At 40.0% G+C, this 22290-nt stretch overlaps 2 protein-coding genes across 6 annotated transcripts; both read left to right on the top strand.

The window, feature by feature from the left end:
• Nucleotides 1-231: 231 nt before the first annotated feature.
• On the top strand, nt 232-10317 carry tyk2 (tyrosine kinase 2). Of its 2 annotated transcripts, none has more exons than XM_032587353.1 (24): nt 232-352; nt 892-1083; nt 1173-1296; nt 1388-1523; nt 1616-1770; nt 1888-2263; nt 2373-2543; nt 3562-3719; nt 3802-3919; nt 4022-4205; nt 4304-4422; nt 4513-4668; nt 4750-4837; nt 5053-5180; nt 5538-5673; nt 6199-6350; nt 6443-6593; nt 6683-6774; nt 6848-7037; nt 7280-7398; nt 8393-8565; nt 8642-8759; nt 8866-8976; nt 9769-10317. In XM_032587353.1, the coding sequence occupies exons 2-24, from the start codon at nt 906-908 to the stop codon at nt 9901-9903; spliced, it is 3468 nt and encodes a 1155-aa protein (XP_032443244.1). In that variant the 5' UTR covers nt 232-352; nt 892-905; the 3' UTR covers nt 9904-10317. The 2 variants fall into 2 exon arrangements, with proteins under 2 accessions (XP_032443244.1, XP_032443242.1); XM_032587351.1 differs by having other exon boundaries at nt 273-421.
• Nucleotides 10318-11863: 1546 nt separating this feature from the next.
• Nucleotides 11864-22013, top strand: raver1 (ribonucleoprotein, PTB-binding 1). Of its 4 annotated transcripts, XM_032588658.1 has the most exons (15): nt 11864-12255; nt 13156-13222; nt 14946-15415; nt 16233-16424; nt 17173-17293; nt 17361-17461; nt 17960-18041; nt 18871-19073; nt 19163-19241; nt 19356-19498; nt 19644-19715; nt 19852-19986; nt 20139-20204; nt 20296-20447; nt 20550-22013. In XM_032588658.1, exons 1-14 carry the CDS (start codon nt 11926-11928, stop codon nt 20440-20442), a joined length of 2208 nt encoding a protein of 735 aa, XP_032444549.1. In that variant the 5' UTR covers nt 11864-11925; the 3' UTR covers nt 20443-20447; nt 20550-22013. The 4 variants fall into 4 exon arrangements, with proteins under 4 accessions (XP_032444549.1, XP_032444552.1, XP_032444550.1 ...); XM_032588661.1 differs by having other exon boundaries at nt 17963-18041; nt 20296-22013; XM_032588659.1 differs by having other exon boundaries at nt 19359-19498; nt 20296-22013.
• The last annotated feature ends 277 nt before the right edge of the window (nt 22014-22290 follow it).

Raw genomic sequence — 22290 nt, 5'->3', positions numbered from 1 at the left:
AATATGCAATACGTCTCATATCAAATGACACTTTAAATTAGTATTTAATTACAGAATTATTATTATGTAATAACTTAGGTTTTAAAACAATAATAATGAATAAACAGATTTATAGCTAAATATTCAAATAAATTTGTACGAAATTGCCTCCTACTCAGTGATTTTAGGGTCTTTCCTTGTGTAACCGAGCGTCGTGAAGGCTAAGAGCATGAAGGGACCTGCCCACTAAAGCAGCCGGAGGAGGGAGTGGTCACGTTGTTTTCGGGAAGCAGCGTCCTGTCGCAACTCACAGTTCGCAAGAAACAGAGACAGAAAGTGGTGAAGGGGAAATAACGCTCCGTAAACAATGCAGGTGAACCGACAGCTCATGACGCCGCGCTTCTTCTAAAATAACGCATTCTGAACGAGCTCGACGTTAACGGTTATATTTCTCCACGTTTCTGAAGTGAACGGATAAATTTCAGCCACAACGATGTTTATAAACATGTAGGCTAATGTATTTCCTTGTTATGACACCGGATGAATTTTAATGAGTTCGCGCTTTTGGTTGCTCTGTGACTTGCCCTTATTATATACCCTAGTTATTTTTATAATAATATTGTGGCGTATTTCCCTTTAAGGCTGTATTTGTGGTGTGAATTGTAAGTTTGACAAGTTGTAATCCCGGAAGGCCTTAAAAAAAGCATAACCAGATCGTTTTACTAAAGTTATTTGGTCGTTTTGTTTCCGTTTTCAAGCTATGAGTTTAATAATCATAATATTAGAGTAGGTATATAGAGCTTACTAATTTATAGGTATCACAATTCCCCCTTACTTCCTGAGTCTGTACAGAACCTATGTCTACGTGACTGCAGATGAGTCACTAACCATTTTATCTTGTCTTTCTTCCAGTGATCGTGTCCAACATGCCTAGAAAATCGGGTTGTTTCAAGCCGGGAAAGATCCCAGGTCCAAATGAGGCCCCTCAGTCTCATGGCATCCACGTCTACCTTTTCTGGACTAAAGGTGGGGAGAGGTATCTGTCTCATACCAGTGGAGATGTCACAGCAGAGGACCTGTGCATCTCAGCTGCAAAAGCTGTAGGTGAGAGTGACAGCTGACCTCAAACACCAAAATGGAGGATATTCTTTATTATTTTATTATGGGTGTAACCTCATGGTCTCTCCCCATAGGGATAACACCACTGTGCCATGTCTTATTCGCGTTGTACAACCCCAAAACAAAATACTGGTACAATCCAAACCATGTTTTCAGTCCAGATGAGAACTCCAGTGAATTGGTTCACTACTGTATGAGGTTAGTCTGCATTTGCATAACACTTTGCATGAATTACTGCTTGAACACAGCAAGGGTATTAATGTAAGCGGCCTGTTTTGTTTATGTCCAGGTTTTACTTTCGCAATTGGCACGGACTCAATGAAAAGGAGCCAACTGTGTCCCGCCACACCCTCAAATCTGGGACAGATAACAATGCAGGTTCCCCTCTTCTTGACATTACATCTTTGGAGTATCTGTTTGCCCAGGTATGTGACATACACCTGCTTCTGTTGAGTGTACGCTGCTTATTTTCTTTAAGCAAGTGACACAATCTCTGCTTCTTCTGTCTCCAATGTAGGCCAAGCATGAATTTGTGAATAATGTGGAAGAGCCAAAGTCTGATGAGGAAAACAATCGTTTCAAAAACGAGAGCTTGGGCATGGCTGTACTCCACCTGTCACACCTCGCAATGCAAAAGGGGTTGAACTTGCAGGAAGTTGCTGGAAAAATTGGGTAATTGTTACACAATGCTTTGCTCCTATTTAATTGTTCTAATAATAGAAATGTTTTAAAGGGTTAGTGCTGCTGTGATACATGTATGCCATTATTTGACTCTGTTTTTACCTTCAGCTTCCAGAACTGCATTCCAAGAACATTTGCGGAGAACATTTCCAGAGACAACTTTCTGACTAAAATCAGGATCCGCCGTGTGTTTACTGAATTTGTGCAGACCTTCCAGCAGCACACTGTAGATAAGGGGCAGCTGGGAGCCCATGAAATCATGTATAAGTACATTTCCACCCTTGAAAACTTGGTTCCAAGTTTCGGAACAGAGACTTTCTCTGTAACTCGCCTGCAGCTGACGGAGGACGGGGATGAAAACGTCTCCTACTCCAACAACGAAAGCAATGGTGATTCAAAGAAGGGCTTCACAGCGCCGTTCACCCATGAAATTATGGTGTCTGGCACTAAGGGGATTCAGTGGAGAATGTTGAAAACTCAAAAGGTTTGTCCGCATACTAAATGATTTAACATTCAAATTCTGTGACATGTTCTTTCTATTATGTGGACGTTTCACGCTCTGTATTCACGTTTTTCTTGCTTTCTGGCTCTAGGCAGAGGAAAACTCTTACCACAGGGGCAGCTATGTGAATCAGAAAACACCAAAACAGTCCACGTCAAATCCTCCTGATAAATGGACCTTCTTCTGTGATTTCCGCGAAATAATTCACATCGCCATTACAGAAGCTAATGTGTGCATTACCACTCAGAAAAGTCACTGCATGGTGAGAGTACTTTTTATCCTTCCATGTGCCTTCTACTAATGCAGTCAGTATGTGCATGCGATGCATCACTAATGTTGATTTAGTTTACACTTGTTAATCATCTTGGCAGATTATTTGGCTTTTTAAAAGGGGGAGTTCATTGTGTGGTACAAACACCACTCAATAGTATTTCCACACATGGTATGGATCTGTAAAAAAAAAAAAAAACCTTAAAATGTCCACCTTAATGCAGTAGCTCCAATCTCACACTGAAAATGTGAAGAATTGATGATGCCATTAACTTTAAAACGATTCCAAAGACCACTGGAGGAGAAAGAGGCCTACAGTATAATAGTCTTCATTTTACCAAATAGTTGAGATCAGGTGGTTGTCCACATATTCATCCTTTATTTTATGACATATCCAAAAAATCTTAATCTTAGTAGTAGCTTGTAGTAACCAAAGACAAACTGTCAAGATACAGGTGGAAACATGCAAAAAGCTGAAAGGTACAATTTTGTATGTCATATTTAGTTAAAGGTAAATAAAACTATTTATTTTTACTCCACAATTATTACTCATTTTACATGGTGAGAGATGCTTGTCTCTCACCATGTAAAAGGTGAATGAAAACAAATTGTTTATGAATAACCCATGTTTAAGTGAGCAGTTTTCTCTATTGCCATCATCCTATTTATGAAGATCAATTCACATCCTACTGGACGGCATGCTTTCTTGTCTTTGCCATTTTGAAGAAGGGATCACATAGTATTTATACCTCAGAGAAACAGAAAGACAAAGATCTTCATTGTAGATTTAAATAATCCATTTTTAAAAAAGTAACGCATAAATTACAAAAGTGTGTCAGCTACTTTGCTGTTTAGGAATCTTTACCAGAGGTGCTCCATTTGTTTTATAAGTGTGTGACTAAGTGCTCTGGGGTTGCTTTTTGCTTTGGGCTTTCTGTTAGGTTTTAAACTTTTGTCTCCAGGTGGAAGCGTAGTTTGCAAGCCAATGGTGTTTCTGTGTGTATATGTAGGAGGTACAGATGAACTCCAGCCAGGAGGCCCGTGCCTTCATCTCCCTGCTAGATGGATACTATCGGCTGACTGCAGACGCCCACCACTATCTTTGTCATGAAGTGGCTCCCCCCAGGGTGGTGTTGAGTGAAGCAAATATGTTGCACGGACCTATGCAGTGAGTTTTCTACTCTAATCCTTGCATAGTCAGTCACAAACAGGTTATAAAGACAGGGTTATATCATGCGGTATGCTTGCAGTGAGGACTTTGTGTTACACAAGCTGAAAAGGGAGGCAGGAGAGGAGGGAGCCTTCCTCGTCCGCTGGAGTGCCCTCGACTATCATCGCATCATCCTTGCTGTACTAAACAGAAATGAGGTAAGTCAACACCCACGCTCGTCTCTGGGAATTATTGCAGTGCAGCGAGGCTCATAATTTTCAGATTCGGTATTTACACCTTTTTTATTTTTTTTTAAACAGAATGGTTCAAAACCAAGCCACAAGCAGTTTCGCATCCAGCAGAAGGGCTCGGTGTTCTGCATGGAAGGCTGGGATAAAGAGTTCTCCAGTGTGAAGGAGCTCACAGATAACCTCAAAACCTATGTGCTCAAGTCCGGGTCGGACAACTTTACTGTCAGGAAATGCTGCTTACCGAGACAAGCAGGTTTGTAATTTAGATGTACAGAAATGTTGTTCTGTATATCATACCACCGACACCATGTCTCCAGGAAGGAATGTGACGATGTGGTTTTTGCCTCGCAGAAATATCCAATCTGCTGGTGAAGAGGCAAGGAATTGACCAACGCAGCTATTCTGACTGCTTGCCCCTGAACCTGACAGAGCTTCGCTTTCACCAGATCAAAGACAAAGAGATAAAACAGGTGACCATACTTTTTCCACATGCATATTAAGGCAGGCTGTACATTCCCTGTTGTTTTTCTGATCAGACATGCTTTTGTGTTCACCCTCAGGAACAACATTTGGGCCGCGGCACAAGAACTAACATTTACTCAGGACAGTTAATGTTGCGAGAAACAGACAATGGGTTTAACAACAACTTCTCCCAAAACAAAGGCATCAGAGTGGTCCTCAAAATCTTAGAGGAAAGCCATAAAGATATTGCTCTAGTAAGCCATGCGATTTTACATACATGCATCAAGTGTTTTTTGAGCCTGTGTTTTAAGCTACTGTTCTCTTTTCTGTCTTAGGCCTTTTTTGAAACAGCAAGCCTCATGAGCCAGGTATCTCACAGTCACCTGGTGTTTGTGCACGGTGTGTCTGTCAAAGGATCTGAAAGTAAGGGCAACCACAGTTCTGTGCTCAGTTCTTCTTTTAATGACTTCCTCATTTGTGTCCCTGTTGTGCCTCTATAGTCAAATCTTTAAATCCAACACCACAGTAAATGCAAAGTTGCACTCAGTCTATTCTATTTTAAAGATAATTTGACTTTGTTTGCATTTTTGTTGCATCATAACAAGCTAGACTTGTTCTACGTGTATTTTCCTGAACAGACATCCTGGTGGAGGAATACCTGGAGTGCGGCCCACTTGATGTTTTTCTCCGCAGAGAACAAAATTCCATCACAGCTCAGTGGAAATTCGTTGTATCCCTGCAGCTTGCAAGGGCTCTCAATTATCTCGTGAGTTCAAACACCTTTCTGTTGGTCTAACTGTGTGTTTGTGTAACTTTAATTATTACTGATATGTAAGTAGTCTTGCACAAGCAAACTGGGGCACAGAATAAGAGACTGAACCTGTCTAACTGAACTTTAGTAGCTGTGTTCAGACAAGAAATGTTGAAATATTCTCTCTAACATTTTAAAATCATTTATGCAAATTGTGTGTTTCCTCCGTTCATATATCCTTACATGTAGAGTGTAATTTGCCTGTTATTTTAAAAAATATATGTCTAAACTGACTTTAAATCAAACAAATCAGACAAAAAAATAAGAAACTGTGGATAAAAAGTGAAGACTTGTACCTTTTTTTTACACTAGGAGACAAAACGACTTGTTCATGGAAATGTTTGTGCCAAGAATGTTCTGGTTGCACGGGGAGGTTTGGAACCTGGAACTTCTCCTTTCGTCAAGCTGAGTGATCCTGGAATTGCGCTGAATGTCCTCTCACGAGAAGGTATTATTTGGTAAAAGACTGAACATAACCAATGACAAATGTTTTCTAACTTTGAAGTGCTTCAGTCACTTCAGTCAGATTAAGGAAACCGGAACGTTTGACTACACCACTTCCTGTGTTCTGCTTCCTGTTGTCTTGCTATCATTACTCTGTGGTATTTAAGGCTGTTGTCAAAAAAAAACACCAAACCTAGTAGTGTGTTTTCAACTACCGTACTATGTGGTAAACACGCATGTTTGACCCAGAATTACAAAGCAAAAATATTTGCAAATATTGTCATATTCCTTAAGTAATAGATCAAGATTAATGTTGATCACTTTTCATCCATCCATCCATCCATCCATCCATCCATCCATCCATCCATTTTCTAACACCCTTGTCCCTAGAGGGGTGGGAAGGGGTCCTGGTGCCTATCTCCAGCTAACATTCCAGGCGAGAGGCAGGGTACACCCTGGACAAGTCGCCAGTCTGTCCAGGATCACTTTTCATGTGGAGCTTTATCATGACTTCTTTTCCATGTTGCAGAACGTTTGGATCGGATACCCTGGGTCGCTCCAGAGTGCATTGACAGTGGCGCTCCTATTGAGAGTACTGTAGATCAGTGGAGTTTTGGCGTCACACTGCTTGAAATCTTCAACAACGCTAATCTTCCAATGAGCAGCTGCACATTGCCTGAGGTAAGTGCATGCTGAAACTTTAAACTTCAGCTTCGCTAACTTTCTAGAGTTCTGTATGTTGTCCTTTTTCACCATCCTCTGTTCCCCGACAGAAAGAGCGTTTTTACCAGACGAAGGGCCGTCTGGCAAACCCATCCTCCGAGGAATTGGCCAGGTTCATCAGCATGTGTTTGACATATGAGCCAAATGAGAGACCTACATTTCAAACTATCCTCAGAGAACTCACAAAACTCATCCAGATGAGTCAGTACTAGCCTGCACACCTTACTTTTGAAGTTTGGTTTGATATGTTATTGTGCAATTACCTAAAAGAGTTTATTTTATCCATGCAGATCCTGATATATCCCCGGTTGACACTCTCCCACCCATGGACCCCAGTGTGTTTCAAAAGCGCTACCTGAGGAAGATGAGAGACTTAGGAGAGGTGAGCTCCAGAAGCAACACTTTTCTGTTCCCATGTGTTAAGAAAGTAATTATTCTCATTGCTCTGTCTGCAGGGCCATTTTGGAAAAGTCACTCTGTACCAGTATGATCCGTCCAGCGATGGGACAGGAGAGTTTGTGGCAGTAAAATCGTTGAAGCAAGAGAACGGAAATGCATCTCAGAGCTGGATGAAGGAAATTGAAATCCTGAAGTCTCTCTATCATTCCAACATCGTGAAGTACAAGGGCTTATGCACTGAAGCCGGTAAGCTTTAAGACATCATCTGTCCACTTTAAATATATTTGTTCAGCTCGACAGTTCCCTGTTAACGGGAGATTTCGATTTGCATTCAGTAATTGAAAATCTATACTAAGCACACCACAGCTTTTGTTGAATGGCAATATTTTAAGCTTTCAGCTCTCAGCCTGCTGAGCATTAGTTCAGGTCATCATGTTGAATGTAATAAAATGGCAAGATAAGAACACTGCTGCATCGTGCACTCACAGGACGACAAGAGGTCCAGCTCATAATGGAATATGTTCCTCTGGGGAGTCTGCGAGAGTATCTTCCTAAAAATAAAACCAGTTCAACCCAGTGCCTCATGTTTGCTCAGCAGATCTGTCAGGTGAGTTTCAGCGGTTGAATATTTAGTGCTTGTACTATAGTTTACAGTGCTTTGGAAAAGTATTTATACCTCTTAAGCTTTTTTCATGTTTTCTCATGATGTATTTGACCAGAGTTTTATCAGATAGAGTAACACAAAGTTGCATAATTGTGATTTGGAAGTAAAAGGATGCATCCTTTAAAAAAAAAAAGCAAGCTATGGTGTAATTTTTTCCTTGCACACCTGGGAGAAAGAACAAATTTCTCTACAGAGTTTGCATACGCCTTTCCTCTACAGGAGATGCAAAGATCCTTAGTTCTAGTATGAGCTCTACAAATCTGAGGAAACCTTAAAAATAATGCTCCCATGTAATGGAACAAGGCAATCATGTGTAAAAAAGTGTTCTTATGCTTTATGTGCAATAAAACTAACTATGTACAGCCCCCTGAATACATCGTCCTCACAGTAAAACATGGTAATGGTAGCATCATGCTATGGGGAGCCTTCTCTTCAGGAGGGACAAGAAAGCTGATCAGAGGTGATGGAGGGGTGGGTAGAGCTAAAGGATAGGAAGAAAACCTGTTGGAGGCTGCAAAAGACTTTAGACTGGAGCAGTGATCACCTTCTAACATTAGCATACAGCCAGGGCCAAAATAGAATGGTTTAGATCCAAATGGACAATTCAACTTGTAGATGTGTCAAACTGGTAGAGACATACTCACTAAAAAAAACCTGGAAGTATAATTTTACAAAATGGATTATACGATGTGTTCACATTGGGCACTTTGCAGTTGTCAGATTTTAAAGAAATTAATCTGAAAAGCATGCTTCCTTTTCCTTCCTATTCACAATTTTACACTACTTTTTTGGTCTATGACAAAAAATCGTAATGAAACACATTTTAGTTTGAGATTGAAGTGTTTTTTGGTGTTGCTGTTTCATATGTTTTTTGGGAAATGGGATGTATGCTGACAAAACATTTAGTATCACAGCGTTTTTCCAAACTCTTTTCCAGGGGATGGACTACTTGCATTCAAAGCGCTATGTGCATCGAGATCTTGCTGCTCGAAATGTTTTGGTGGAAAACAAAAATGTTGTAAAGATTGGAGACTTCGGCCTAACAAAGTACATCCCAGAAGGAGAAATCTACTATCGCGTTCGTGAGGACGGAGACAGTCCTGTCTACTGGTCAGTTTATGCACCATATCAAAGTGATACTTTGTGTGTTTTTAGCACTTACATTTGCATGCTTTGCACTTTGCAGGTATGCCATCGAGTGCTTGAAGGAGCTCAAATTCTCATTTGCCTCTGACGTCTGGTCGTTTGGAGTTACACTGTATGAGATCCTGACGCGCTGTGACCATCGCCAGAGTCCTCCAGCTGTATGTTGTGAACGGACTCAGAGCTCAAACAAAATACAAGAACAGCCAGAAAACATTGCATTCTGAGTCTGAAAAGAATGTCTTTTTTCCTGTGTGTGTTTTGTAGAAGTTCATTGAAATGTCAGAAGATAAGGAAGAACACATGAATGTGGTGAAACTCATAAAGCTGCTGGAGAGAAATCAAAGGTTGCCTTGTCCCAGGGATTGCCCACATGAGGTAACAATAAATAACCACTAATGAATAAATATTATTAAGGGTGCAACAGTGTTAGTTTTTCAAAGTCATTAATATTAACACAGTTTTGTTAAAAAACATTATTATGAGCTGTTATAATACTTCATGTTATACTTTCTAGCAAACTCACAACACTAGTTCACCCAGTATTAAGGTTATTATTATCACTTAAAGCTGTGGTAGGTAACTTTTATTCTGCAAAAACACAAAATCTTGCTAAGTAATTTTAGTCTAGTTTCTAGTGCAAATACTTTAGTACACTTGAGATAAGACAAACTAGCTATGGTGTCTTGTTTTAAGTAAATAATTCCTTAATATTGATGAAAAGTACTTGTTCCATTGGCAGATAAATTAACTCATAACACAAGAAAATTGAATTGCAAGTGAAATAATCTGTAAATGGAACAAGTACTTTTTCATCACGATTCATTATGGAACTATTTACTTGAAAACAAGCCTATACATCTAGCTAAAAAGTTACTTTTAAGTTAGCTTCGTCTTATTTCAAAGAGATATTTGCACTAAAAACTAGACCAAAAATACTTTTTAAGATGTTGTGTTTTGCAGTGTACAAAATTATGTTTTTTTACATATTTGCTAATTCTGTGCTTTGTCCTGTGCTCTTTGATGATTAAAATATCCCTGCATTTTGTATTACTTGGTCTCATAAAACCAAATATATGCCTTTGAGTACAAAAATATAACAATTATGTGTTTTAAAAATACAGCATTTGGTTGAGTGGTTCAGGATCTTCTTTATTTTCTCCTTCCCAGGTGAAGTTGTTGATGGATCAGTGTTGGGATGCAAATCCTGATAATCGGCCTACGTTCAGAAACCTCAGCGAAAAGTTCGAGTCAGCACGAAAAATGCTTGACTGGTCGTTCAGTCCCATGTCTCAGATTTGCTGAGTGGAGTCAGTGAAGATCCATCAGATTAGTTGGTGATGCTCAAAGTGTAGCCATATTTCTCACTTAAAGTGTATAGTTCTTGATTCATCTATTTATAACGATGTCTTCCTATGTTTAAAAATGTAAAGTACACACATATGCTCTGATGTCTGTAGGTAAGGTGACACAGAACAGTATTTTGTCACATAGTTAAGCATCATGTTAAAAGTGGAGGCTTTGAGTGGTTAAAATAAATATCTTGTAGCTATACAGGCTTTCATTCATCAGGAAGTTGATATTTCTGTGTTTCATTTTATTCTCTGTACATGTTTAAGTGTTTGTTAATTTTGCATGCTATTTTGTAAAAATAACTAGGAATCAAGTAAATCCTTTTCAATCTTTGCTTTTATTAAAGCTGAAATATATTAACTGTGACTGTTGTACTAAATTACATTACAATTTTACATTACACTGTTGTAAGTCACAAGACAGGGAGCAGATTAACGAAGAACCATTCAGAGGCAGCCAAATGCTCTACAGGGTATTTGGTTTATTACAATGTCACATGGTACAGAAAAATATGTGCGCAGTTAGTCACTCACTTTCTTATTTGAAAAACATGTGGACAGAAAGAATTATGCAGGTTTGTTACTAAGCAAAAGAGTATAGCTCTGGTGTCACTGAAGAAACAAAACTGAAGGGATACCAGGCATTATTTTACTAATACTGTGGTAAATAAACATCCGTTCCTTCAAATTAAGACTTTACTGCATGATTTTAGCACCTTAATACGTCTTTTCTGGACTGCAATGCCCCCTGCAGGTACATGATTTTTCCTTAGTGCCATTTCTTTGTGTGAAGTATTTAGTACTATTGTTCTAAAATGAAAAGAGGTTTCAGATTTCTTCTACATTGCTTTTCAGGGATTGATATCCCATTACAATCAGTATTTGGATAACTGTGAGGGAAAATGCACTTGCAGTAGTACTTTCCCAACAGTACAACCTTAAGAAAACATAATATTCTATGTTAAAAACAGGATATCTCTCATTCCTCTTTTTCACCATTTCATTGCGGTATTTATTTTCAATGCAACCAGTTGCAGTCTCAAACAATGGAAAAAGTAAAAACTTTTCTCTGTAGCTTTAACCTGGTTCTCCTGCTGTGGAACAGGTCAGTATGACCCTGTGAGGTGAAACAGTGGGAGCTTTCTGAACTCTCAGCCACTAATTGAAGGATTTTTGTTGTCGTTTGTGAATGTCTGTTGGTTCATCCACCTGCCATGAGCCACAAACAATTTATTTTCATGGTTTTCTTCAAACTTTTGAAAAAAAAAAAAAGGTATAGAATCAACAAACAAATACACAAAGAAACAAGATAAAGTATGTAGTAAAAGGCTGGAGAGATTATTATTTTAATATGCATTTAAAATGACATAATTAAAAAAAATATGAAAAGGAATTAGTTATTAGTCTTTATTTAGTTAATTGAAAAGTGACGTCTCCTGGTAAGATTTTTACAATGATCATAAAAAGGAGCAATTTACTAGACATACAGGGACAAGAAAAGAGACATAAATGCTAGGAAAAGTAGGATACGCTATCAAAAACATTCATCAAAATTTGTGAATAAGACCAAACCCCCCTGAACATCTGAAAAAAAAATCGTTTTGACTAGGAAGAATAGAAGTATGGATATCCGTGACTGACACTTATCCAGTCCAACTAGTTAAACCTGATCATCTCCATGCCACCCTACACTAATACAGCAATTTATTCAAAAGGAATAAATTTTTGAAGTTTAGAGGACATACTTTATAGTAGACATACTATACATAGTATGTAACTAACTTCTATACATAACAGGTGGATATGCTAGTCGGAAGCGTCGCCCCGCCCCCACGGCACGTTGCGTCGTAGTCATGGAGAATGCGTTTCCCGCTCGTCCAATGAGAAGCGGCGCTGGATCCATGTGTGTATTGTTTAAACTGCTCAAAATCTGACCGAGTTTCAAGCCCGATTAAACCTCCACCGAACTCCGGCTATGGCGGCTGCCGTGTCTCTTAGTACCACCTCAGGCACAGATGAAGGCGCAGACAGCGGGCCCACATTTGTCTCTCGACCATTTAGCTCAAATCACGACCTCGCTACGGATAAAGAAAACTTTATGTCCGGTGACCGTCACCGTTACCCCGAATTCGCTTCGGTGGAAGAAGACGCCACATCGGGCCCAGAATGTCAACGAAGGGTCGATGAGGATTTGATACCACTGAGCCCTGAAGATATTGAGAGCCGCTTGGAGAGAACACGTCGGGAGTTTTACAACCGTAGGAAAATAATTATAAAAAATTTACCACCGGATGTTACTAATCAGGTAAATGTGAAATTTTGCATGTTTAAATGAGCAGTTTGGCTAAACGTTATCCTAGCTCCAATATGCCTATCATGCTACGAATGTTAGCCTGCTAACCTTTTAACCCTGCCTTTTAACTTTTGCTGACGTGATGTGTAGGCTTAGTCTGCGACTGTTTACTTGTGACCAAAAAGTATCAAATTTATTCTGAAAGTGTAATTGGGTCATATACACCGTGACATGTCTGAGAGGACTGCAATTTATCTCAAATGCCCGGTGATAAGATAGCTGTTTGGGCAATAGTGGTCATCTGTGGCCTGTTTCACCAACTTAGCAACTTTTGATATTTGGGGTTTCCCAGGTCAAATTAACAAGACAAGTTGCAACAGGTGTTTAATCAGGACGGAAGTTACTTGTTTCACGTAGCAGTCTTGGTCTCTCATTGATGTTTTGTACTTTTTAAAATCTATTTTTAGTTTGGAACGTGCCTGACTCGTGGGGAGCTGTAGGCCTGCGGGCAGTACCATTGTCCACAGGCAGTGGGGGGGAGCACAGGGAGTTCGAGATGTGAGGGTCCTGTAACAAAAGGTGGAAGGCGTAGAGACAAAACGAGTCAGAAAATGCTAGAGAGTGTCAGTATTTGTTTGTGAATGAGCAAAAGCAATGCAGAATTTCTGCCTCAACAATGAGGCAGTTGCCCTTCCACTCCCCTTTCTCTCCACAGGTGCTCTAGTTTAACTGTGGACGTGAAAGAGTTAATTGTCAGGCTCAAAATTTCAATTTCAGCACTTTAACCCATGTATCACAGCCTGCATCCTTCTCACAGAAAAAAAGAACTGAGGTTTCATTTTTGTAAAGTTTTGTTATTGAAGACAACTTTTTTCTAATGTTTCTTTATTTTCTGTAAATGTTTATTCACAGGAGGTCCATGAGCTGTTGGGAAACTACGATTTAAAGTACTGCTTTGTTGACAAATACAAGGGCACAGGTTGGTTTAACTTATTATTTTGGTGACTAAACCCCTCAAAGTAATATCAAAAGCTAGTATAATCCATTCATGTTTATCTGTTTGCTGTAGTGCAGCAGATCATAGTTTGTTTGCAATATCTTGAAGTGTTTGATGGTAAATTTACTTAGAAGCAACTTACAGAAAACCTACAAATGTTCATAGGTTAAAATAATTTCAATTGCTCAAAACTGTTTTTCCTAATGTTTTAGCTATGTTGCCTTTATGTTTTAATGTTTTAGGAGCATCTTTTTTTCCTCTCGCATGTATTGTTTGTCATATTTAATTTTTCAGATGCACATTTGGACTGAGCATTTGTAAGACAGTAACGTCCCTCTTTGATTAATAAAGCATTCAGGTTATGAAATTATAAGCGTCAAAGTTGTGGATGCAAGCTTTGCTAAAAAAGCATGTCCTCACACATTTAATAATACAATTTACCTGGGCTGAATACATAAACCTAAGGCTATGTTTCTAAATGAACTACTAAAAATTCTACCTTCACATGACGCACACAAACTGCTCTCAGGGAATGTGTCTTACCAACAGTAACACTTCTTCTCTAGAACCACAGATCTAGAGGACGTTTTTGTGTCAAAATCAAATTACTAAATGTGTCTCTTTATTTCCAAAACAGTAGAACTGCTATTGTTATTATTATTACGTTTATTTGATGGGGACAGACACACATAGACAAACTGAACAAAACAGCAGTCCCATGTTTGCGTCATAGTGCAATAGCAACAGCTAATTTGCAGCATTTGTCCCTAGATGGGCTTTTAAACAGTGCCTCTAAAAAATTGAAGTGTCCAAATCTTATCCTTAGAAACATTTAACTGCCTTCCTCTACACACTGAGGTGTTTAGATTGTTTAAAAAAAAAGTCTAGTTTTATATGTACAGCAGCCTTTAGGTTTATATTGTGCTCTGTGTAAAAAAAAGTTTGACTGCAGTATTAAAGGTGAGCATCACAACTAGTAAGGCACAGAGGGAAATGGCTTCAGAAACAAACGACTTGAACATAAAAACCTTGGTTAAAATGCCCAGTGTGTTCCAGTAATTCATCATTATGGCAGCCATAAACTCCCTTTGTCACGATTTTCCCACTGCTTTGTCATAAATTCAACTAAAGCTGCATTATCAGTGTCTGTGTGAGCTGCATCCCTAACCAGGAATAGGAAATTTGATAAAACGGAAGCTCCTGAAAGATGCTTGCTTTTTACTTTTTTTGCAGTCGCAAAGCCATGTCTCCACAAGGTTGACGATAATAATAATACTGGGAAAAATGAATAGCAGTGGTGAAAATAGTGACTGCACTGAAACTGCCAAGCTGTTGCAGGGCTGTTAAATTTTTTATCTTCACAATATCAGAAGTCTGTCACTTTGGATAAAGTGAAGGTCAACAAAACTACAACTTTTCAAGTCCTGATGTGGCTGTCAGCGACACTGAGCCCGCTGGTAGTCTCGCTGAGAGCAGTAAGGTTGCTCTGGCAGAAGAGACAGTGTCGTCTGCCATTTTGCCATCAGCGTCGTCTTTTATCTGACAAGCTTAAGAGAAAACAGTGTCAACAGCGGGGTTCACAGCTTGAATCTGTTTGAAAAGCTTAGTCTTTGTTTTTATTTCTGATTTTTACAAGTTTTATTTGGTTTTCACATCATTCCAAGTTTGTATTGTTTTTTTCTTTTCTCCCCACCATCTCTCCCAGCATTTGTGACGCTCCTCAACGGTGAACAGGCCCAGTGCGCCATCAAGGAGTTCCACCAGATTATGCTACGGGAAAGGGAGATCTCCGTGCAGCTGCAGCCAACCGACACCCTGCTGTGCATCGCCAACCTGCCCCGGGCCTTCACCCAGCAGCAGTTTGAGGAGCTGGTGCGACCTTTCGGCAACCTGGAGCGCTGCTTCCTGGTGTACAGCGCCTCTACTGGTCACTCGAAGGGCTACGGCTTCGTGGAGTACATGAAGAAGGACTCGGCGGCCCGAGCGAAGTCGGAGCTGCTGGGGAAGCAGCTGGGCTCCCGCATGCTCTACGTCCACTGGACCGAAGTGGGCTCGCTCACATACCCGCAGCTGCACTCCAAGTGTCTGTGTGTGGACCGGCTGCCCCCAAACCTCCTGACTGCCCAGGATCTCCGAAACGCTTTGGCCGACACCCATTCTCCTGTTTTCTGCCAGGTCAGGTTCAGCACGCACCAACACTCTGCTGCTTGTCAAGATAATAAATTCAATTATTCCTCCTTTTCCCTCAGCAACAATAATGAACAGATTTTCAAAAAATGCTTGTGATTTTATTATATTTGTTTTATTCAGGTTAAGGTCAGGTGATATGTTTTTGAAACTTGGTGAAAAAGGCTATGCTTATGACAAGTTGACCTTGAGGGTATTGGGATTCTTTTAATTTGTTCTAAAGTTTTTCTTTATGCTTGGTCTTTAGCATCTTTCACTGTTACCCTAGTTTTTATGTGGTTCCTGGGTTTCTATAGCGATAGGGCAGAATTTGCTGGTAAAGACCAAATGGATCAGCTGGTGTCCTTCAGTATGATTTTCTCTTTCTTAATTCATCACAAAATGGTGGAAACATAAATTCAAAGCTTAACAGAAGTATATGTGTAAAAGTATGATTTATATGTGCAAGTTGGTAGGGTTCCCAAAAATTTTACTCAAATAAGAAAAAAATGACATCATTAGCTGTACCAAAATGTAGTTATGTGGAAATTTTGAAATTTATAGATGAAAATGAATATTAATAACAAAATAAACAATTTTTTTTATATATATAAAACTTACAAAAAATTTAACAAAACTCAGGTGAATGTAATAAATCAGCCACATCTCTGATTATATGTGACTGATTTTCAAGATATAATGAAGAACCAGTTCAAATGAATCTGTTGTGCGTTTGAGCTGCCATTCAGTTCAATAAATGGCACAAAATAATTAGTCCATATGTAGATCTCCAGGTTGGTTTTACCTTTGGACCTTCTCTCCGTAGTTGGCTCAGGGGCAAGATGGGAGTTTCCGGCGTTTCGCCGTGCTGGAGTTCGCCACTGCGGAGATGACTGAGGAGGCGCAGCGACTCGGAGACGGCCGGCTGCTGGGCGGGACGCACATCAGGGTGTCCTTCTGTGCCCCCGGCCCTCCTGGAAGAAGCATGCTGGCTGCACTGATCGCTGCCCAGACAATGGTACTAAGGGAAAATTTGTGTACAGTGGCCACATGGTCAGTTGTAGGAATCAGTGATATGGACTTAGAATTTTATCGCAATATCTTGCAGTACTATAGTGATGATAAAGACTATTTTAAAAAAAAAAAAAGTGTTTATCTTTAGGTAATTTTGCAGGATTGTGACTGCATGGCACAGCATTCATAGCATCACAAATATTCTTGAAAAACATTCTCATCTGAAATGGGCTTCAGGATGCTGCTTATTTAAAAAACAAGTTTGATTTATTTCACCAAGTTGAATGCAGCAAGTGCATTTAATCTAATATTTTCAAATCTACTGATTTAGAATAGAATAGAAGTACTTTATTCATCCCAGCAGGGAAATTACTTCGCAGTTGCAGCATAGAGACAAGACACAGTAACAACTACCACTGAGTAGTAGTTGTAGATAAAATAAAAAAAAAATATATAAAATGCTATAATTGTAAAAATATAAAATGTTGTTAATATAAAAAGCAACTTAAGAGCATTTTATTGATACGTTTGGAGAAAATTTCAAAAATAAAATTTCTGATCATACTGTCAGTTTTATTTTACTTGACATCAATAACTGAAATTGATCATGATAAACAATAAATCAAAATTCTTATAAGAGATTTTCACAATGTATGACAAATGCTCACACCAGTGTTTTTTTATTTATTTATTTATTTTTTTTCTGGTTTGTTTATTTACTGATGGTTTTTCTTCTCGTTCCTACCTACAAGGCTGTGAACAGGGGTAAAGGTCTCCTCCCTGACCCCACAGCCATGCAGCTCTTCACCGGTCTTAATAACCCTGCTACTCTCAAGATGCTGCTCAACACTTTGTCACAGGGACACAAACAGGGTAAGCAGTCCTCCTCCTGAGCTCTTTATCGGTTAATTTTCAGTTTATTGATGGTGTTTATTTGCAGGTCTCCTCGGAGCGGCCCCTGCCATCCCACTGCTGCCCAACCCCGCCCTGTCGGCGGCCCTGCTGCAGCTGCTCCTTCAGAACCAGGCTAAGGCCCAGCAGGTACCCTTACCTTTTGGCCTCCGCCCTGATGCTATCTCTCCTCCTGATCCTTCATCTTCTGTTTGATTCATCTTCACCCCTCCTCCTCCTCTCTGTTCTGCTCCTCTGTGCCATTAGCAAGCCTTTCTGGGAAATCATCTTCTCTGGGCTCAGGTGCTGCACAGTAAAGAAAAAAAAAATCCCTGTTGTGTTTTGTGTGAGTGATGGTGTGTGAGGTGGAGGCTGAAGCTTGATGGGTTCCAGCCGTTTTTTAGGTAAAAAGGGACAGTTGTTGTGGTCGGTAAGCTCTCTCAGGAAGAGTGAGGGTTTTCTGAGTGATTCTGTGGGTGTGCTTCTCTATTATACGCCTGGATTGTCAAACGCTGATATTTGAGGGAGAAGTTGGTGAGTGAACTTAAATGCTGGTTTTAGTGTGTTGCTGTGCATCTGCAGTTTTTCTCTGAGTACTGCAGCCATGTTGGATGACCCTGTGGTAACGCTGGTCTGTCCTTTGGCCAGCAGGCAGGACTCATCGGGGACAATCCTCTGGCTGCTCTGCCCGTCCAGCAGGGAGTCCATCTGCTTGGAGAGCTCCCTCAAGGTTTGGCATCTTTCACTTCCAGCCGGAGCTCCTTGAGCGACTAATGACATGTTTTTGCTTTTCATCTGATTATAAACATCTGTATCCTCTTAATCATGCATCACACTTCTAGCGTTTGCCAATGCTGAAATATTCTGATTAATCAGTTCTAATCACACTTTAGCAATTAGCATTCCATAGCAGAACAATGCTGAGTAGCTTGAGTCTTAAATGTATTTGTACCCTTTCAGCCTTTTTCTTGAATGCATTTTACTGTGATCTTGTGATGGAACAACAAAGAAGGGCATAACTGTGATGTAGAGGGATTTTCTTTGTTTGTTCTTGGGACCTTCTTTAAGCTGATGTGACAAAGTTAACATCTGTGCAACCAATTGTGCTCAGCAGTTCATTAGAGATTCCTGGTGAACATCATTAAGACCAAGGAGCACAACATGGATAAAAGTTGTGCTCCTTTTATCTTTTCTCTTTAACAGAAATTAAGTCTCTTTAATTTTTGTTAAAGAGACTTGGGTTAGAAAATGATATTGTGAACTCGGAGCATTCAATGGAACACAATCCAGTGTGCTTCATTGGTACCAGTTCAGGCTAGGTAAGGTGAGCCTTACCAAGCCTGAACTGTAAAATTTCCAGAACTGGAAAATAGGAATATTTTCCAGTTCTGGATAAGTATGGGGGTGAAAAAGTAATTAATGGGATTTATTTCCAGTTATTTTGTTTTCTAAAGGAGGAAATCTCTTCTACCAAATGCAGTTTTACAAAACTAAGAACTTTTTGCTAGCATGTATCCCAATAGCTCTTCATTGGGATCGATCTGTTTGGATTGCTGCAGGCGGCATGGTCCCAGGTCTGGCTCTGCAGACGGAGGCTGTGCCCTCTCTGAAGCCAGGGTCTCTTGGCAGAGGCCTAATGAGGGAGCAGGATTCCCCCACATCAGCGTGCAGCTTCCCTCAGACTCCCTCTTGCTCCCTACCAGGCATTTCCTTACCCCTGATGGGTGGCATGATGGGGGCAGATGGTCTCACAGCACAAGGAGTATGTTTCAAAGTAGATGTATATATTTTTTGTTCAATTATCATCTGATTGGATGAGAATTGAACAAAAATCCTTCTCTTCACTGGTAGGTATCGATGCTAGGGGATCTTCCTAAAGAGATGAACCTTCCTCAGAGCGCCTTTCTCAATGCCAATGTTTATCCTTCAGGTGAGATGCCATATATATATACGTGTATATATATATTTTTTCCATTTAAATCTGTTCATGTGCAAGGCAAGCAGTCAGCCAGACACGTTCAGCTCATGTTTCCCTTCGCTGCAGCAGCGAGCAGCAGGTCTCACCCCTACAGGAAGCGGCCAACACTAAACGTGTCTAACCAGCACACGCATCACAACATGCAGCCCAACTACAACCTGCGTTACCAGGACTCATACAGCCCCGAGTATCCTCCTCCTCTACAGCAGGTGATCACCTCTTCCTGCCCCGTCGGTTGAGTTTGACATGAATAGATGTCGTTTGGACACTTGTGGTTCTTTCTGCACATTGCTGCTCAATTATGGGTCTATATGATGTAATTTGGTCTGATGCCCATCTGCTGCTTCTCCTCAGGATACCCTGGCCTACTTGTACGAACAGCAGGAGAACCTCGACGTTGGAGCATTGGCAGGATTTGGTCAGCAGGTAGTGTGTGTGTGTGTGTGTCTGTGTGTTCAGCTGTTTCAACATTATCCAAGGCATTTTTTTATCCCCATTCATCAAAAGTGAATTTAGTACATTCATCAGTTTTTCTTATAATTTTTTGTTGGAATTTCTTCAGTTTTCCCATCAACCCGACTACAGTGAGCACTTTTCCCACTACGCTTGTCCAAGCAGCCCACCCCTCTCCTCGTACTTCAGCTCAGGACCAGAAGCCAGCAGCAATGGCAACCTGCCTGCCACCCACCTCAACAAGGTAACCAGCAAAACCCGATCAGTTTCTGTTTGAAGTATTGCTCACCTGTCAGTGCCTGGATGTGAAGAAGGAGGCTAATAACAGGATGCCAGTGTTTAATGATTAACATTGCAGTGTGAGGGTAAGTGAGAAATGCTCGTTTTTGTCTACAGGCTGTGGGAATGCCTCCAGTAACCCACAGCGCCCCCTACTCTCCAGGCCTAGGGAATGTTATGAAGGTAATTAGCAGATTGCCTCAAACCCTTTTTTCTTTACAGGTGTTGGTTTTATAAAAAGCTGTTATTTACCATTTTCCTCTGTTATTTCTAGACCCCAATGAGCAGCCAGAAGCGCGTTTTTTCCCGCCTGATCCCATCTCCGGAGCCAAGCCCAGAGGGAGGCTATGTGGGCCAGCATTCCCAAGGCCTTGGCGGCCATTACGCGGACTCCTACCTGAAGCGAAAGCGTATATTCTGAGTATTGTATGTTGAGCCATTTTTACATTTGGAACAAAGCGGGATCTCCTTGTAAAGGATGCAAAGCCCCCTCACCCCGGGTTGTCCTCGGATCTGTTTGCTCCTCAGAGTGACCCCCGGAGGGCGCTGGCGAGCGCAGCTTGTTGTCTGGACAGTGGGAACTCTGTATGGTGTGTGGGTTTTTTTGTTCTTCTCTGCTCCATGTAAGTGTGTTTTTATTTACCATTTTGTAAATTAACTTTTAAATTCTTTTATTTTGTGTATAACTTGTACACTGAGGGGGAAAAAAAACAAGAAGCAAATGTTTTTTTTTGTTGTTCTTGCATGAAGTGTGATGTGCTAGTAGCTACAGATTGTTTTGGCCAGTTTACAGCGCTGCTTCTTGAATATTTGGCTGTTGTACTGTTCACACTTTCCAAAGGGACATGCAAAGTATTAAAAAATGAGCTTTATCTCAGGCATTTTTTTGAAATTGCCTTTAAAAATGTAAAAAGTTCAATATTTTTTCTTTCTACTACATGGTTTTGTATTTTACTGTAAAACTGGTTCCAGGCAGGTTTTTCTTTGCTCAACATGCAGCTTTCCATCCACCAATGATGAGTTGTGTATGTCTGATGTATTATGAAACAGCTGTGAGTCTGGGGCTGTTTCTCTCTCTCTATTTTTTCTTATTTTTTTTCTTTTTTTTTTTCCTGAGGTCTCTCACATTGTTCTTCTGGTTTCCAGAATCTGTTTTCAGCACTGCTTGTCCACCTGGGAGGGCACAGGTCACTGTCGTAACCTCTTCTCACTTCTAAACGATAGTTTCGTACTCATCTCTCCACAAATCATTAGTTTTCTTTGGGGAAGGGCAGGATATTTTATTTTATTTTCTTACTTGTTGGTATAGTTTACTGACTGGGCCAACTGTAGATGGAAACGTTTTCTGCTATCAGGTTGGACAACTTGTCTTGATGAGCCTTAAATATTGGAGGCAGCCTGTGTTTGTTTTCATTCAGTCGGGGGACATGCTAATAGAAACTAATCACTGATTAGTCTAAAACATAACTGTCTTTTTTATTTAATTTATGGTTGACAGTTTGATTGTGAAAACCCATTACCTCTTACTTCTGCTATAAATGCAGCTATACTTGAGCCTTAACGTTTTCTGTAGTAATCATCCTACTCTGTTGGTTTCCATCTACATTTTCTATTTCTGTGTTGTTTGCTGTGTAAATAGTTGAAGCTTGATTTATTTTTAGAGTCCTGAATGTAATTTCTTTATTCCTACCTGTGGTCAGGTGCTTTTTACATTTTTTTATTTTATTTTGTTTTATTTTTGAATGAATTTTTCTGCTTCGTGTTTCGGTTGTCGTGCTCCCGGTACGTTTGAAAAATGACGTTTTGAAGAGTGGCACCACAGTAGACTGTTCATGTTGTGTATGGACCAAGAGATGCAGCTTTTTACTGTGCGTTCATCAGCCGATTTTACAAATTATTTGGTTCCACTGCTGTGTCCTCATCTGTACCACCATGATTGCCTCTGTATGTTAGTGTGACATACGCAAGTAAATGTTATTTAAATCAATTACACTTTGACTGATCATTTTAAAGGTAGCAGACTTTGGTATTTGACGATCAAAACAAACTTGACCCGATGTGTCCAAAAGTTGGGAAATCTCTTACTTAATGACTTTTTCAGTCCAGTTCAAAGACTTTTTCAAACTTTATACTGATAAGTTTTGTCCTTCAAATCTAATATATTTTAAAATGCATTTTTCGTTTAATCTAGTTACATTTTTGTCATACCATTCCAATGGAGCCAAATAACATCTGCTATACTAAGCATTAAAATATACAATTTACATTT

The sequence above is a fragment of the Xiphophorus hellerii genome, chromosome 16, assembly GCF_003331165.1.
Source record: "Xiphophorus hellerii strain 12219 chromosome 16, Xiphophorus_hellerii-4.1, whole genome shotgun sequence".
In the NCBI taxonomy this organism is placed as follows: domain Eukaryota; kingdom Metazoa; phylum Chordata; class Actinopteri; order Cyprinodontiformes; family Poeciliidae; genus Xiphophorus; species Xiphophorus hellerii.
This window is presented reverse-complemented; position numbering and strand designations above follow the sequence as displayed.